This window comes from Meles meles, chromosome 14 (genome assembly GCF_922984935.1).
Source record: "Meles meles chromosome 14, mMelMel3.1 paternal haplotype, whole genome shotgun sequence".
Lineage (NCBI taxonomy): Eukaryota > Metazoa > Chordata > Mammalia > Carnivora > Mustelidae > Meles > Meles meles.
In genome coordinates this window covers 8187739-8206368 of record NC_060079.1, presented here as the reverse complement: position 1 = coordinate 8206368, position 18630 = coordinate 8187739, and the positions used below count along the sequence as shown (strand labels likewise).

The 18630-nt window shown below is 35.9% G+C and overlaps 1 protein-coding gene and 1 pseudogene across 1 annotated transcript in view; one reads left to right on the top strand and one right to left on the bottom strand.

Annotated features, from left to right (window-relative positions):
* The window catches only part of LOC123925269 (phospholipid-transporting ATPase IB-like), a 207669-nt gene that overhangs the window by 79769 nt on the left and 109270 nt on the right, over window positions 1-18630 (top strand). Inside the window, exons 23-25 of the mRNA XM_045978516.1 lie at window positions 4435-4573; window positions 12778-12842; window positions 17990-18162. Of these exons, the coding sequence (XP_045834472.1) occupies window positions 4435-4573; window positions 12778-12842; window positions 17990-18162 (377 nt within the window). The remainder of the gene's footprint in view (window positions 1-4434; window positions 4574-12777; window positions 12843-17989; window positions 18163-18630) is intronic.
* LOC123925309 lies at window positions 9796-11703 on the bottom strand (annotated as a pseudogene).

The window sequence follows — 18630 nt, the reverse complement described above, 5'->3', positions numbered from 1 at the left end:
CATTATTATAATCTTGGAACTTGTTAGTTCTATTTGTTGATTCATTAGAATTTTCTACATAAACAGTCATGACATCTGCAAACAAAGGCATTTTTCTTCCTTCTCCGTCCTTTTACCTTTTATTTCCTTATTTTATCATACTAACCAGAACTTCCATTACGATGTTGAATAGGAGTGGGAAGAGGGACACCCTTACCTTGTTTCCTGTCTTAAGGAGGAAAAATATCTACTTTCTCACCATTAAGTATGTTAGCTATAGGTTTTTCAGTAGATGTTCTTTATCAAGTTAGAGAAGTCCCTGTTCTAGGTTTGCTCAGGTTTCTTTTTTAAAAATTTTGAAACTTTATGAGTATTAGATTCTCACAAATCTTGGTAAATTGCATTATTATTTTATTTTAGTTCATATTTTAGAATTTCTCTTGAGACTTCATCTTTGACTTGTTTTTTTAGAAGTGTTTTTGCTTAATTTCCAGATATTTGGGGACTTTCAGGTATCTTTCTATTATTGATTTCTAGCTTAATTCCACTGTGGTCTGACAGCATACTTTGATAACTTCTATTTTTCAAAAAACTTACTAAGGTATGCTTTATGGCCTGAACATGGCCTATCTTGATGTTTCATTGAGCTTGAGAAGAAAGTGTTTTCTACTGATAAGTGAACATTCCCTCAGTGTAAGTTAGATGCAAGGAATTGGTGAATCTCTTCTGTTCAATTATATCCTTACTGATTTTCAGTCTGTTGGATCTGTTGATTACTGACAGACAGGTATTGGAGTCTCCACCTATAATAGTACATTCATCTAATTCTCTTTGCTATTTCATGAGTTCTTGTCTTATTTTGATACTTGTTGTTAGGTACACTGAGGATTATTATGTCTTATTAGAGAAATGACTTCTTTGATATTATGCAGTGCCTCTTTTTATTCCCAATAATTTTCCTTGTGCTGAAGTCAGTTTGTCTCAAATTAATAGAGCCACTCCACAGATTCCTGTATTAGTTAGTATGTATATCTTTCTCCATCCCTTTATTTTTTTAATTTGTATTTATTTAAATTCATTAGCCAATTCCATCCCTTTATTTTATTTCTGTTTTCGTATTTAATGTGTGTTTCTTATATTTTTTTCAAATCCACCTATACAGTGTCTGCCTTTTAATTGGTATATTTAGACCATACACTTTTACAGTCATAACTAGTTTAATATCTTCCGTATTTGTAATTATTTTTCTATTTGTTACCCTTTCTTATGCTTTTTCTTTGTCTTTTATTTTTTCCTGCCTTTTCTGGTTTTAACTGATCTATTTTTTCTTCTTTCTTAGCATTTAAATTATACCTCTTTTAAAAATGTTTTTATTGGTTGTCTTAGAGTACTCAATTTACATATACAACTAACTTGTCCACTTTCACGTAATACTTTACCATGTCATGGGTAGGACAGGTAACTTACAACAGTATTTCCAGTTCCTCTCTCCAATCTCTTATATTGCTGTCATGCATTGCATTTGTCCATAACCCATAATCACCTAATACATCTGGTAAGCCCATAAGAAAAATAAAAGGTATCATTTAATCTGTATTATTCTTTCTTTAATGTTACTCCTTTCTTTATGTATATCTGAGTTTTTGACCTACATTATTTTACTTCTTTCTGAAGAACTTGTAACATTTCTTACAAGGTAGGTGTGTGAGCAACAAATTTCCTCAATTTTTGTTGGAGAAAACATGTATTTTTCCTTTACACTTGAAGAATTGTTTCACTGGACACAAAATTCTAACTTGGTGTTTTTTCCTTTTAACACTTGCAGTATTTCACCCCACTCTGTTCTTGCTTTCATAGTTTTGAAAGAGAAGTCCGGTGTAGTTACTATCCTTGTTCCTGTATAGGTCAGGTTGTTGTTGTTGTTGTTGTTGTTGTTGTTGTTGTTTTTATCCTCTCTGGCTTCTTTCAAGATTTTCTTTTGAAAACAGTTTGCACAGGAAATACCTAGGTGTAGATTTTTGGTATTTATCATGATTGGTGTCTTCTGACGGCTGGGTCTAAGGTTTGGTGTCTGTGATTAATATTGGAAAATTCTTACCAATTGTTATTTCAAGGATTTTTCTGTTCCTTTCTCTCTTCTAATTCTGGTATTCCCATTACATGTATGTTATACCTTTTATAATTGCCTATAAGAACTATAACACAGTTCTTAGTATTTTGTTTTATTTTTTTCATTCTTTTGTCACTTTTTCAGTTTGGAAAGTTTTTATTGACATAACTTCATGTTTACTAGTTATTTCCTTATGGATGTTTAGATAACTGGTGAATATTAGTAATATTAGTTATTTATGTTTCAGTGTTTTTTATTGTTAACACTTCATTTTGATTCTTTCCTAGAGTTTCTATCTCTCTGCTTACATTATCCATCTGTAAAAAAGAACATGTTGTTTACTTTCACCACTAGAGTCTTTAGCATGTTAATCATAGTTATTTCAAATTTCTAGTCTGGAAATTTCCAAATTTCTCTTATATCTGAGCCAGATTCTGATGCTTGCTCTGTCTGTTCAGACTGTAATTTTTGTCTTGCGCTGTGCTGTACCTTTTTGTTGAAAGCCACACATGATGTATTGGATAAAGGGAATGAGGCAAATAAGCCTTTTGGGTGAGGTTTCATGTTTCTCTGACTAAAAGGCTGTATTTACTGTTTGCCATAGCTGTAGTATTAGAGTCTAAAACTGTATCTAGTTTCCTTGTTTTCATCCTCCTGGCATCTTCAGGTTTCCCTAGAGACTCCTTCTTAAACAGGGTCTGAACCTTACACTTCTTTCATTGGCAATCCCTCTTTTCATGTAAGAGACAGACTGATGTGGTAAGGTGAGGGAGAGGAGAACTAGGTTATAGCCCTTGATTAGATCTCAATCTTTTGTGAGACACAGTTCTGTATTTGTCTTTCCCCATGTCAAAAACTAGAGGGCCCTGGAGATGAGTATTTCCCCGCCCTCAGATTAATGGGCTCTGATAAGCCAAGGTGATAAGATAAAATCTGTTTCCTTTGAGTACAGGTCTTTGTGAGGAGAGCAGAAAAATCTGGGAGTATTTCAAAATGTTTACTGTCCCCCTCTTCTTGCCATAATCAGGAAGGGATCCCTTTGATTCCTTGTTAACTGTGTGTTTTTATCATGAAAATGTTTACGGCATTCTTTTAAAAATCTGTATTTCATACCAGGAAAATAAATCATTACTGAAAATACTTTTTGCTAGTTGTGAGAAATTTTACATTAAAATCCAGTTTTAATACAGAAATATCTTAAAAGTATTACAGTAGAAATGGCCCCAAAATAGAATAATGAAAATAAAGAATGTCTAATAAGATTGATATACTTGAATATTTAGCACTGAAAAAATCAGCTGGCCATTGAGAAGACTAAAAATTTAATGGTTATTTTAAAATTTAATTCATAGTTTATATATGGTAGTGTCTCAAATAAATTATTTCAGTCCTAATTATCAGCACAGAATTAACTTGCTTTATATCTTAATTTCATTTTAACAACGAATAGCAAATGTAAAAAACCCTTGAACATTCAGGATGTGCTGGCTTCTGGGAGACAACTTATGCTTTACATAAACCTCTTTATCTACCATAGGGCTTCTGCTTGAATCTCCACAGTGATAGGGAAATAATTCTCAGTCGGAACAAAAATGATAAACTATCTGGTGCTAATAAATTTGTGGAAAAAATATGAAAATTTTTTAAGGACTTACATAAGTGGAGAGGTGTATACAATATATAGAAAACCCCAGTATAATAAATGTGGCAATTCTCCTCAAAGTCATTTATAAATTCAGTGTAATACAGGAAATGATAAAGGAAGTGCACATGATTCCCAACAGGATTTTTATAGAATTTGAGCAGTTTGTTCTAAAATTCATACAGAAGTAGGAGGAGGTTGAGAATTATCATGATACTTTTTGAAGAAGAATAAAGGCAGGGGGCTTACTTCTCTAGATCTAATTGCCTAATTATAACCTTCTAGATATTCTTTTCTTAAAAAAAGATTTTATTTATTTATTTGAGATAGAGAAAGCATGAGCATCAGGGGAGGGGATGAGGGAAGAGAGAGATAGAAAAGCAAACTCCCCGCTGAGCAGGGAGCCCAGTGCAGTGTTGGATCCCAGCACCCTGAGATCATGACCTGAGCAGAAGTCAGACGCTTAGCAACTGAACCACCCAGTCGCCCGCATGAGTCTATACTCTTTATCATGCTACGCTGCCTCATGCTGTAGCAAAACAGGGACAAATAGACCAGTGGAAGAGACTAGGAAAAAAGTGTGTGTGTGTGTGTGTGAGACATGTATGGGACTTCACATAATAAGTAGGCTGCATATCTTTTGTCAAAATTTGCCCTAGTCTTAACTAGTAATAAAAAATATCTCTTTCAAAAATACATCTAGAAATTTCTGCTTCTTGGAGCCACAGCCATTGAAGATCGCCTTCAAGCACGTGTTCCAGAAACGATAACAACTTTACTGAAAGCAAACATAAGAATATGGGTCTTGACAGGAGATAAACAAGAAACTGCAATTAACATAGGTAATAGATATAAAGTTTTAGAAAATTTGGATGGACAGGTATTCTAAATATATCCTGGTATCAAGAATGAATGATTGAACTTCCTTCAAGTAATTGTTTTATTTGCCTTTGGGTAAATGGAGTGCAATGGAATCTTGCCATCTCATGGCAGAAAATTTGAACAAACTAAGCAAAGAGTTTGTCTCTTTCACATTGTTAAAATATAGACTTCAGAATGCTTATGTGAGTAATATGTAGTTTCTTGTTCCTTTCCTTTGAAATTTGAAGTTATGGTATATTTCCCCTATAATGTATATACCTATCTTTGTATTATGTATGTTTATTCATAAACATTTTGATTATTAGTAAGAATATTCAATTTTTTTCTTTCTTAATTTAAATTCAAATTAGCCTACTTGTAGTATATCATTAGTTTCAGGTGTAGTGTTCAGTAATCTATCAGTTGCATCTAACACCCAGTTCTCATCACATCACGTGCTCTCCTTAATGCCCATCACCCAGTCACCCCTTTCTCCCCACACCCGTCCCCTCCAGCAAATCTCAGTTTGTTCCTACAGGTAAGAATCTCTCATGTGGGGAAAACTCAATAGGAAATCATCAGAGAGGGAGAAAAACAATGGTTTTTTCCCAAAGTTTCAATGTCAATTTTTTTTTTTTTTGCCTTTTTCTCCCTTTACTGTATCATTGTATCTTAGGGTTGAGATGTGCAGAATAGGAGTTGAAAAATCAATTGTTAGCTGTGAATATTCACATTTTGATGGTGAGAAGGAATTGAAATTATCATGTTTTTCATAATCATCATGGTAGCCAACTCCAGTTAGATTACCATGTATGATAAAACGAGTCTGTATGCGCCAGACACCACCTTGAAATATTGTCTCCACTCATTTGTTTATTCTGTATTCATTCATTTAGTGAATATCGAACACTTGCTAGGGACCAGGAAAAATCTAGGAGCTGGGAATGAAAACCTGAGTAATAGTCTCTGCCCTCATGAAATTTATATTCAAGTAGAAAAGATAAATTAATAAGCAAATCACTGTGCTTTGCAATATTGCAATCAGCGCTAAGAATAAAAACACAGCAAGGCATAGCAAGAGACAGACAAGGTAATCAAATAGAAGGCCTGTAAAGAAGGTGACTTTTGAAGTAGAGATCCAAATGGAAAGAGGGAGCAAACATTGAGAGGATCTCTGGGACAAGTTTTCTGCAAAGAGCGTATTGCGCACATTGGCCCTGGTGTGGGCATGTACATATTTGAGGAACAATTGAAAGGCCAGAGTGGCTGGAATACGGGAGCAAAGCAGAGAAGATAGGAAACGAAAGCTTCTCAGGCCACAATAAGAAATGTGTATGGTTTTAAGCAGGAGAATAATATCTAATTCAGTCTCATAATTTATGTTTTAAAAGCATCTGTTGGCTCTTGCATGGAGATGGGGCTGAACAGAAGTCAGAAGGTCAGATAGAAAGCCTTGATAAAAGTCTAGACAAGAGAGGATGGTGCCTTGTACTAGGATGTGATGGGGAGTGTGAGAGATGGACTAAATTTGGGGTCCATTTTGTAGGTTGATCTGCCAGCCCTCATTGATGAGGGTGCAGTGAGGGCAAGATGAGTCAGAGTTTTGCTGTCAAGAGGAGCAGAGAAATAGGATGTAGTTGGAAGAGAGCACAGAGTCCATGAAAGGTTGGCTATTTTTGAAGGATCTGCTTTACCTCTAAAAACATCAGTTCTTGGTCTGTAAAATGGGGATGATAATAATAATTTTATCCTCACAGCCTTGTTGTGAGGACACCTTGAGGTAATCCCTGTGAAGAGCTTAGCTTGGTGAAAGGCACTTACAAGTCCTTCATGAATGCTAGCTATAAACATATATTTGGACTCACCAAAGGAGTCCAGCCATGATGTAGTCGCTCTTTTTTGTTTTTTAAAGATTTTTTTATTTATTTGACAGACAGAGATCACAAGTAGGCAGAGAGGCAGGCAGAGAGGAGGGAAGCAGGCTTCCTGCTGAGCAGAGAGCCCCGATGTGGGGCTTGATCCCAGGACCCTGGGACCATGACCTGAGCCAAAAGCAGAGGTTTTAACCCACTGAGCCACCCAGGTGCCCCTGTAGTCACTCTTTTATCCACATGGCAAATTCTTGAGAACATACCACGCATACGCTCTCCTTTTGCCAGCTCTCCCATATTTCAGCTTTAGTGTGACTTGCTTTGTTTCTTGATACCACAGTAACTTGATGTATATCCTCAGTGTATATCCTGTGAAGGGGCTCAGCCGAGGAGCATGAGTGCTTTCTCATTCCTAAATCATTCCCAGTCACTTTCTCCAGACGCACAACCTGAGGATTGTTTGTTTTTCCTGAGCCTTCGACTGTCTGCTCAGCTCAGGACTGAAACCCAACCTAGATGAGACACAGCCAGTGTTGTTGGTAGGGGAATTTTTATCCTCATTGAATGAGACTTATTTTTGTTAGCAGAAGTCTATGATTCACTTTGCTGAGAATAAATGGATTCTTAGATAACTGCTTTCTGTGGTGGACCTGAAGGAAGAAAAGAAACAATCTCTTCTGTTTATTAGAGCAGGGCTTGCCAACATCTGGAAGAACCCAGCAGGACAAGAGTGAGGGGCAATGTCCACAAGGGGAGTACTGGCCCCTGAAGGGGCAGCCAGTGCATCCTTGCCTTTAGGAAATGTCTGCTATTGGCACAGATTTTTTTTTTTAATTAAAAAAAAATTAGGGGTTAGAAGGGCAGAGAGAGGGGGAGAGAGAGAATCCTAAACAGGCTGCACGCTGGGCATGGGGCCTGAGGTGGGGCTCAAACTCACAACCCTGAGATCATGACCTGAACAGAAGTTGAGACTTGGACACTTAAGTGATTGAGTCCCAGGCAGCCTAGGTTTTTAGTTTTAAGAGATAGTTGGGAATTCCATCTCTTTTGGGAAATATCCTGATGCACAGATGCCGACTTAAATGTATGAAATTTGGTAAGGGCAAAGCAAAACATGTCTGTTGGCTGAAGGACGCGTATAGTCCCCTGACCTCTTTTGAATACTCGGTCCCTGCTTAAATTTTATTATCATCCCTTAGAGGCTATGACTGCAGAAACGAGCAAAAAGATGGAGTCCGTGAACTTAGCATAAGCCGAAGACCATGTTGACGTAATTTGTTTTCTTAGAGGTTTTCTGAGCTCTAGCTTTTTCTAAGAAAAGCAACGGTTTTTGTTTAGAGACCTATCATTTTACTTTCACGGTTTGAATGGTTGGAGAAGGGATTCAAAAATAAAAAGATGAGCTGTGCCTGAGAGCTGACATCTTTACATCTGTGGAAGAGAATGTAGAGCAGATGGTTACAAATCAGAGTTTAGAGTTACCAAGGACACCGTTTTGAGCCTGAATCTTCTGCCTCTATGTTTATGAGCTTTTCTGACCCTCATATTTTTCTCATTAATAAAGTGGAGACAATCATGATAACTCTGGCGGTTGTGATGATTGCATCAGCTGTGTACGTGAAGTCCTTCCTAAAGTATCGGGCATAGTGAGGGCTTTGAAAATGTTAGCTGCTGCCTTTATGAGTGTTGTGACAGTTTTAATTACCATCAGCTCTCATGGAGCTCAACTTGGCTAATGTTTTTGCGGTTAAAAGCCTAAACATAGTCTTGATTCTGGTTACAAACAAAATTGGACTAAGGATTTGGCAGGAGGGTAAGTTTTGGGAATCAGTATGTCAAGACTGGTTTTTGACAATGGCCACAATGGACTATATAAAGACTACTGTCACATTTTTGCCTATTTTTCTAAGACTACTAGTTCTATTAACTTCTGAAAACTTTCTGATAACATCGTTCGACATAATCTGCTGCTTCTTGACCCCAGCAGCATTCATACTATTCTATTTCGCTTACCAAATGCTGTTTTTTTCCTCTTCTGCTTTAGCTTTGATTCCTTAGTTTTTTTTTAATTTGCCTTGATGAAGATGACACATTTATTTTAATTATCATTTGTAAATTTTTAAGTTTCTTCAACATTACGATTGCTAATACAAATTTTTTTAAGTAGCCTTATAGATGGGATGATGGAACTGTTCAGTATCCTGACTGGGGCACAGGCACAAATATTGTATGCTAAATTTCTTTCAAACGTATACATGTTAACTTTACTGTTATTTCAAAGATTTTTTTCAAGAGAAAAAAGTAGCCCTATTAAAGTGTTAGAACTGAGATTTAAGATGAGGTGACATTCCTAACACAAACACTAGTTTTTTCAGGGCTCTTACAGAATGTCCCAAGAAGAGTTGAAGTAGGGGCGCCTGGGTGGCTCAGTGGGTTAAAGCCTCTGCCTTCGGCTCGGGTCATGATCCCAGGATGCTGGGATCGAGCCCCACATCGGGCTCTCTGCTCCATGGGGATCCTGCTTCCTCCTCTCTCTCTCTCTGCCTAGTTGTGATTTCTGTCAAATAAATAAAATATTTAAAAAAAAGAAGAGTTGAAGTAATAAAATAATGAAGTTGCAATAGTAAGTTGAAATAATGAAAAAATCACTTTTTCATTAAGAGATTACTTCTACTTTTTAAAGGTCACCTTGCGTTACGACTAGAACATGGAGCTACTAACCCCTACTTCATAGACTGAGAATGAAATGAGAGAAAATTAAGTGCAGTTATATGTTAAAGGCACTTAGTATAGACTTACAGTATAGACAATATTCAGAGTAGCTCTTTCTCACCCACTAAGCATATTCCATCCCTTATAATTATACCCATTACTTACACCACTCTGAGGGCTGCTGGAGACAAGTTTTAAAATAAGAGAACTATATCACCTTTGTTATATTATACGGCCATTTAAAATCTTTAATCAAATTTCATCCAAGATTCCCAGCCATATCACATGCCACGATCAGCTTTCTATAAACAACTTTGCTTTCTGTGTACAAATCAGTGTTAATGAAATAAAAAATAAAACCGTATCCTAGGCAAAGAACTTTGTTAATCTTGTTTCAAGCTTTATTCCCAGGCTTCTTCGGCTTAATTAGCTGCAAAGAATGAATTGTGTATTAGCAAAAACTGAAAAGAGCTGCAGTGTCCCAGGGGCTTGGGCTGAAAAATATTAGAGATCTAGATTTGATCAGATCCATGAACAAAATTGTGAAGAGCAGTCATAATCTAAACTAGCAGCTCCCGGTAACTTCTTCAAGTTGTATCTTCTTCAGAAGTTGACTCAATTCAGTTTGCTTCGTTCTTGGAAGCTTCATCAAAATTCTCCCCAACATCTGGAACTTCTTCATCCTCCTCCTCTCCGGTAGCAAGTGGTGCTCTTCCATCTGCAGATTATGTGGGCAGAGCTTCAGCCAGTCTTCACTAGTCAGCCTGTCTGCCCCAGGATGGTTTAAGATGCTGGGTAGCATTTCCCTCAGCGGCTTTGTCTCAGCATGGCCTGGAATGGTGAAAGTGTTCGCTGCCAGCGATGCCTGAACTTTGGGGTTGTTAAAGTGGATCACTGTTCCTTGGTTTGTGAACATATTCACTCCTTCGATTCCAGAGATATTATTTACGCCTAACTTCTTTAAGGAGCACTGAAGTTTTTTATCATCTGCTGTAGCTGTTCTATGAACCACCTTCTTCTTTCCGCGAGCCGTTCCTTTCCCACCAATGCACACTTGTGCTTGCAGTTTGGCGTGTTTCTCCTGGTTCATGATAGCTTCTTTCATCTTGTTGGAGCGGAAATGGGCCCGCGCGGGGGACTAGGGTAGGCGCTCAGGGGGTCTCGGGCAGACCAGCTGAGATTAGGTGCACACAGGCAGGGACGCCTGATTCCTTGGGTTTTAAGAGGCCTATCATATACCTGTTGTAAATCTTCCCTTGCACATGACGTAATGCCGGGTATGAGTAAACGTACTGAGAACGTCCTGAGTAAAACTCAGTGCCTGCATACTGAATGAATTTTCATCATAATATATGGAGACTTTTAGCCTTTGTCTATGCAGAGCCAGCAGCAGCAGCAGCTTCGGGAGAAAGGAAGGTTCCTGGTGGGAGCGGTACCAGCACCCACAGTGGGCTGGCTTGTCTAGCAGGAGTACTAACTCTCCAACCTGCTGCCGGTACAGAAACTGCCAGCCTGAGGCAGTGAACTTTGCCAGTAATTTATTACAAATGAAAGTGGACACAGGAACATTGCAATAAAGCCTATCAGGAAATCTTTAGAATTCTTTGAGAAATTTAGAATCTCTGGTTTTGAAAAACCACTGCAATAAGGCAAAACAAATATCCACAGGCTTCACAATTTCTAGAAATTAAATTTAAAGATCATTACCATTGTGAGGGGGGAAAAACACTGTTTACATAGGAAGCATCAGATAAACCAATAATTGGTGCAGAAGGCCATTTAAAAATGATTGTAATTGGATAGGCTGCAGTAGAATACATAAATAGGCATTTTGCATTCTATAAAAATCATGAAGCTACTTTTGCTTTTCTGTATGATGTCTACAAGTTTCAGGAAATTTCCAAGGAAATATTAAATGCTATTGTGTAAATTTATATTTAAATTAAATTCCAACTTACATGGTAATGATTTAAAATGAACAGTTCATTTTAGAAAATTTGTTCCATAGGAATCATCAGTTACAAATGTATAAGAATTTAATTTTCAAAATAATATATCAGAAATTCATTACAATGTCCTTACAGCCCATTAAAAAAATCTTAATAGTTCTAATAATAGTTGCATCAGAAAGGTCATGCTCAAAATTAAAAATGGTCAAAAATTATTGACAATCTTACATTTTCCAAGAGTGACCAACATTGCTTTCAACTACATATATTGTTTGAAAATAAAGTTGCTAAGAATATAAATTTTGATGATTGAATAAATGAATTAGATGTGTAAGACAGAAAAATCTTATGATCAAATAAGATATCACATTAACAAAGTTTTATTTTTATCGCATTATATAAGATTATGGCACCAAGACTATATACTTTTTTGCAATTTGTAAGTTTATGTTGTTTTTTGTCCATCACCACTACCCCTGTTACATTTTATAAGTATAAAATATTTTTAGAGAAAATCTTGCTATTTTAGAATATATAATGACATTCCATCCTCCCCCCAACCCTTGGTTTTTGACCAAGGGATCCCATATTTCCATTTTGCTGTAAGGATGACTGGGGTAAGAAAGCAGAGGATGAACTAGTAGCTTTGGAGAGTGGGAAGGCTCCCGGACTTGTGGACAGATGCCGAATTAACCACCCACATACCATCTCCTTAGGACAACCGTTCATTCTCAAGGGCAAAACTGAACCCATAAGAATTAAGGCAGATACTGTCCAAACTTGCTCAACATTTGCTGGGCTTTCTTCTTATACTCATCACTACTTCCTATTATTCACGGCAGGGTTCGTTCCTTTCATTCATCCACCCGCTTTCAAACTGTGCCCCTTTTGAGCGTATAGGAGGAAAAGCAAGTGACTATTTTTGGACTGGTTGTTAGCGGATGTTTCCTCAGCTTCAAAGAACGTTGAAAGGGCTGCTTTTACAACGACTCAAACTTTTTCGATAAGGGTTCATCTGTCTCAGAGACCGTTTCATTCTTGCAGATACAGATGGGATTGTGTATTTGCGCCCTCGTAGGCTAATCCCGTATTTACAAAATATCCTCAGTCTAACTTCTAAAATGAGAATGACTTTAAGTTTTCAAATAGGAAAATGCTCCCTGAGGTGTCTAACTTAATCATCACATTGAACATTGCTATGAGGATTGGGTGAGTTTATTTCCTTTAATAGGATTTTATTTGTAACGGTAGGCAGAATACTATTGATAATAGCAGCTTGATTCAACAGAGCTCGGCTTCCTCAAGACTTGGAATTGTTACAAAGCATGAACTGAATCTCCTATCATATAAAGATAATAAAAATAAAAATCCACAGACATTTCAAAGTACAGATTTAGCCATTAGTTATATGCACCTTCCCAACCATTTCTATTTAGGCGGCCAATTAAGATGAAAATGAAGCAATGTTTCAGACATTTCTTTTGTCTACAACCTGTTGCTCAGTATTTGTGATGGGCATCTAGACTTTGACCTAGTCATAAAGCAGAGATATGACGAAGAAAGAACATAAATAGATTTCTTATTGTAAAAACATGAATGCATGGAAAGCATTGAGTCTTCAAATATGTGACATCTTTATTTTTCTCTTGGTAGCATATTCCTGTAAACTGATATCAGCTCACATGTTTCGTATTCAGTTGAATTTAAACTCATTTGAGGTAAGTGGTTTTTAAAAATTTGATTAAATATAAGTGTAACCAATTTATTGCTTGAGTGTTCCCCCACACCTTAAAATCTATGTAAGTTGCCTTGAACTCTCACTCAAGTCCATTAGAACATTACCTCTGGCCTCCAGTTCTTACCTCATATCTTAGGCTAGTCCTTTATCACCCAAGCTTCTGACCTTATCACCCCTGCTTCTGACATCATACCAAATCCAGCACTCAGATGCTTGATTTTAAAAATGAAAAAAAAAATGGGAGAGAGAGAAAATATGTACAAATCCGTCTTTACCAAAAGTTTGGGTACATAGGTAGCATTTACATTGAAGGAATGAATGGATTTTGTAATCTAATATTGAACCTCCTTGCCCTTAAAAATTAAATGGCTATAGCCATTTATTTTCTTTAAATATTTTTTACTGTGTAATTTTCTTATCATTTTTTAAGAAACTTAAATAGATTTAATCTATTCCTTTTCAGTCTTCTTTTTAAAAAATGTAGATCTAAGTGCCTGACACATACCCTAAAACTTTAAAAACATTTCTTATGAGGCAGATCAGCTGGCATTCAATTTCCTGGTTTTGTCTCAGAAAAATCTTTCTCTTTCACCTTTGAGGGATATTTACACTGGATATAGAATTCTAAGTTGGTGTTTCTCGTTCCTTCAACACATTCTTCTCAACTGTATTGTTTCTGATGAGAAACTTGCATTTCTTACTTTATTCTTCTCTTTGGCTTCTTTCAACATTTCTTTTTTACCTCTGATTATGTGGTTTGAGTATGCTATGTACAGGTGTAAATTTTTTTGTATTGATCCTTCTTGGTGTTTTCTAAGTTTCCTAGGTGTGTAGTTATATATTTGCTAGAGTTTGGGAACATTCTTAGTCATTCATACTTCAATTTTTTTTTTCTGTTCTCTTTCTCTTCTCCTTCTGATATTCCAATTAGCTGTATGTTAGACCTTTTAAATTGTCCACAGTTCTTGAATATTCTATTCTGATTTTTTATTTAATTTTTTTCCTTTATATTTCGGTTTGGGAAATTTCTGTTGATATATCTTTAAGCTCATTAATTTTTAGACTTTGTGCAGTCTATTGTTGGGCCCAAAGGGCGTTCTTCATTTCTGTTATAGTGTTCTTTTAATTTCTAGTGTTTCATTTTTATTCTTTCAAAGTGTTTCCGAACTGTCTGCTTATCTTCCCCATTTGTTCTTTTATGTTGTCTATTTTTCTGTTAGAGTCCTTAACATGTTAATCAGAGTTTTGTTTTTTTTTTTAATGAACATATAATGTATTCTTAGCCCCATGGGTACGGGTTTGTGAATCGCCAGTTTTACACACTTCACAGCACTCACCATAGCACATAATCAGAGCTTATTTCAAGTTCACTGTCTGATACTTCCAAAATCTGTATTATCTTTGAATCTGGCTCTGATGCTTGCTTTAGCTCTTCAGGCAGTGCTTTTCCTTGCCTTTTAGCATGTCTTGTCATTTTTGTTGGAAGCTAGACATGATGAATATGGTGAGAGAAATTGTGGTAAAGGCCTTTAATGTGAAGTTTTATGTTAATCTGGCTGTATTTAATGTTTGCTGCAGCTCTACACATGAGAAGCTCCAGATTCCTCTAGTGTCCTTGTTTATTCCCCCTTACTGTCTTGGGGTTTCTCTGAGAACTCCTCCTTCAATAGATCTGTGCCTCATAGCTCTTTTGTGTGTAAGGCGCTGTTACTATATGGGGGCCCTGCTGGTGTGTTGTAAAGTGTGTGGTAAGAGAAGTGTTCTTACGATTAACTCGCAGTCTGTTAGTGAGTTTGTGCCCCTATGTCTTTATAAGTGTTTCTTAGCACTTTTCTCCCCTTGGTTGAGATAGGGAGGTTCGAGGGGTTTAGAATTGGGTAGACATTCTTTCCTTTAGGTGGGATAAGACTCTGGTAAAGTCTTTAGCTTTGGAGACTAGGCTTTCATTATGGAGAATGCTCTGGGCATCTACCAAAATGGTCACTTTCCCCCTCCTCCTGCCTGAACCCTGAGGGGAATTTTTCTTGGCTTTTCACCATGAGAACCTGGTGAGGTTTCTAGAAGTAAATCCACAAAAATGTCTTTGTCCATCAAGATTGCAACCCAAGGAGTTTCTCACTTTTGAGCTAACTCATACTTAGGCTACATCAATTCCTCAAAATTACCAGTTAAATATTCCTACCAGTTTGGGACTATAGTAGTACCTTCTGCTTAGTTACACACAGGTCATTTGTCTATTCAGATTTCTGGTGACAGTTTATCATGTGATCTCATCTATCTCTGATAGGTCCAAAGAAGGTTGGTTTTCACTTTGTTCAGCATTTTTTCTATAAGGATGGCAGTGGTGAATCCAAGCTCTTTATCTGTCATTGTGGAAATTTCAGCACCTTAGACTAACTTTTGACCTTTAAGTTTGTACAATGGACAGTATTCTTCAAGTTTGAGAGGAATAAAGTTGCATAAGTAATTAGATGAATGAGTTAGAATTTTCCAGAAGCTAATCTTGTTAGTGAAGCTTACTATAGAAAACTCTATGTCACTTAGATATTGTGACTTACATAGTGATCCTGGTACAATTTTTCTCTAAGATTTTCTGCTATGTTTTAAGTTCCTATAAACTTTAGAGTTATGTCATTTTTAAAACATTATTCTTAAATAATCATTACTTACTGATATACTTGCTTTCCATATGAAGCATATAATGCAATTTACCCATATAATGTGCTTCAGGTTGTGTTGCAGGATTTTACATAATTAATGTTGGTAAATGACTCAGGCAGTCATGTTCTAGAGCGAACCATGTTGGGGGAATTACCTTTAACTTCTGTTAACATTGCCAGCAGGACTCATAAATAGAAACAAACAATTTAGGAGTGGAAGAAAAAAATAGGATATTAAATTAATAGCTTTAGCTCCAAGCATTTACTTGTTCTAAGAAGCTGTAAAATTGAGAATAATATATTAACTAGAAAAGCACCAAGTTTTGTGTTCACTGACCAAATGAAATATGAGAATTATTAAAGTGAGGAAAACTTTTGATTTTGCCAGATATCTTCAGAGCAACAAGACAATTACAGTTATGTGAGATCATTGGTGAAATATGCAATCCACTGTGTAGTAAAAACAGAAGTAGAAATGTTTACTATGATATATATAAATTTTACATATATATAATACATCATAGTTCCTACACAGTATGAAATCAAATTTCAGGTGTTTGAATTCCATCTGTTATTAGACTTTGAGGTTTATAAAAAGCCCTCAGTAATTCCAGGATTATTAAAGTACCTTTTCTTTTGGGAAACTCAGTTATTTCATTTGAGTATGAGTAATGAAGGCCTTCTGGGAAAAATAGGGAGGAGGATTTTTTCATTAAAGCTTTTGGTGTTTGATACCTGTTATGCTTAAAATTTTTTCTCAGATGATACACTTTCTTAAAATTTCATTTATTAATATGTTTAGGGGACATCATAAAAATCTCTGATTTCTATAGATCATTGACTATAACTGAAAATTATAGTTAAATAATATAATTAAATAATCTTTTAAATATGATTTAATAATTTGTGACATTCATTTCTCATAGTCATAGAAGTAAAACAGAGTTGGCAAGAATCAAGAAATAGTCTAGCACACATACTTGTTCACTAATGTTTCAATAGAGAGTGGTAACTGAATTTTTTTAATATTTCACTTGTATTTGATGAAGGAATTTTCTTTAGTATTAATGTCTATAACAACATTTTATTACATATTTGCCTTAAGATACTCTGCTACCTGAATTTCCCACTCTGCTACTGGCATGGGGGATACTTTCTATAAAATTTTGAACTTTTTTAAAAAAAGATTTTATTTATTTTTTTGACAAAGAGAGCACAAACAGAGGAAGTAGTAGAGGGAGAGGGAGAAGCAAGCTTCCTGCTCTTTTGAGCTTTCAACAGTTGTTTTTTATGAGGGAAGGAAAGGTTGGGGTGAGGAAAATAAGCTAAGGGAGGTGATGCCCACACACCTTAAATTGAGTGACGAGTCTCTACAACTTCTTTATTTCTTCCTTAGAAGCCTGAGACTCAGTTTTGTAGAGTTCACTCCATTATTTTGTTCCCACTTTTGACATTTTTCTCAAAAATTCTCTGAATTTTCTAATAGGCTATTAGCATCCATCTGTATTTTCCAACTGATAAGAATTCACTCTTACTTCTATACCTTTAAAAAAGCAGCTTTCTTGATATATAATCCGCATTACATAAAATTTACATTTAATGTGTACAATTCAATCTGTTTTAATATTTTCACTTATACATGCAACTGTTACCATAGTCAACTTTTAGAACACTTTCAACACCTCTAAAAGAATCTCCCTCCTCTTTCGTTATCATCTCTCTCATCCTCCTTCCCCAACACGAAACAACCATTAATCTACTTTCTGTCTCTATGGGTTTATTTTTCTTGACTTTCATGTGCATTGAATCATAATAGCATACAGTCTTTTGTGACTGGCTTCTTTTAGTTACCATATTTTCAAGGTTCATTCACGTTGTAGCATTCATTGATACCTAATAACCTTTATATAGCTAAAGAATATTCCATTATTTGGATATACCATATTTTGTTTATCCATTCATTAGGTTGTTATAACTCAGGCAATTGTGAATAATGCTGCTCTAAACATTCACATACAAGTTTTGTGTAGACATTTGTTTTCATTTGTCTTGGGTATATATATGTAGGAGTGGAATTGCTGGGTCATGGGTGCACTCCATGTTTACCCATCTGTGGAACTGTCAGACTATTTTCCAAAGTGGCTACACCATTTTACATTCCCAACAGCAGTGTATGGGAGTTTTGTATTTCTCTATATCCTGATCCGCACTTATTATCTGACTTTTTGATTCTAGTCATGCTAATGCATATGAAGTAGTATCTCATTGTGGTTTCAATTGGCATTTCAGCAATGACCAATGATGTCAATATTCTTTTCATGTTATTTACCCTTTAATTTCAGTGAGCTATTTGAAGGGTAGAATGAGATAAAACTATCCCTCAGTCTACCATCTTGATTCAGAAGGTCTTTCATTTATATTTAAAATGAGAAAAATAAAGTGATTTCCTCCCCCACCTTTGTTATAGGCAACACAACAAGCCATTACTCGGCACTGTGAAGCTCTCGGAACCCAGATAACTAAAGAAAATGACCTGGCCCTCATCATTGATGGTGAAACATTGAAGTATGCCCTCCATTCTGAAATTAAAAGGAGCTTCCTCAATTTGGCCCTCTCATGTAGAGCAGTATTATGTTGTAGGTAAGGATACATTCACTGTTCTTCCCTCCCTGCTATCTTTAACACTGTTCACATAAAGAAAATGTGGACATGGAAATACAACTTTTTGTAGAAGCAAAGTTCCTTATTGGTAAAAATACATGCTCAAATTGAAGAAAGATGTCTGAATTTAATTTTACTTGTCAGGCTTAAGATATTACTAGAAAGCAGATTATAATTTTTTAGTGATAAATTATTTAGTAATGTATTGATGTATGTCTTCAGTAAGAACAAAAGCCCTCTCTTTATAATGAGGGGCAAATCTGAAAAAAAAATCCACTGATCTCTAGAGGAAAATGAAATTATAAGTATTAGTGCAAGTCAAACATCAACTTAAAAAGGTGAATCTTGGAACACTGCATCAAAAACTAATGATGTATTTAATGGTGACTAACGTAACACAATTAAAAAAAAAGAAAAGCTAAAAAAAAGGGGGGGCAAATCATGTAT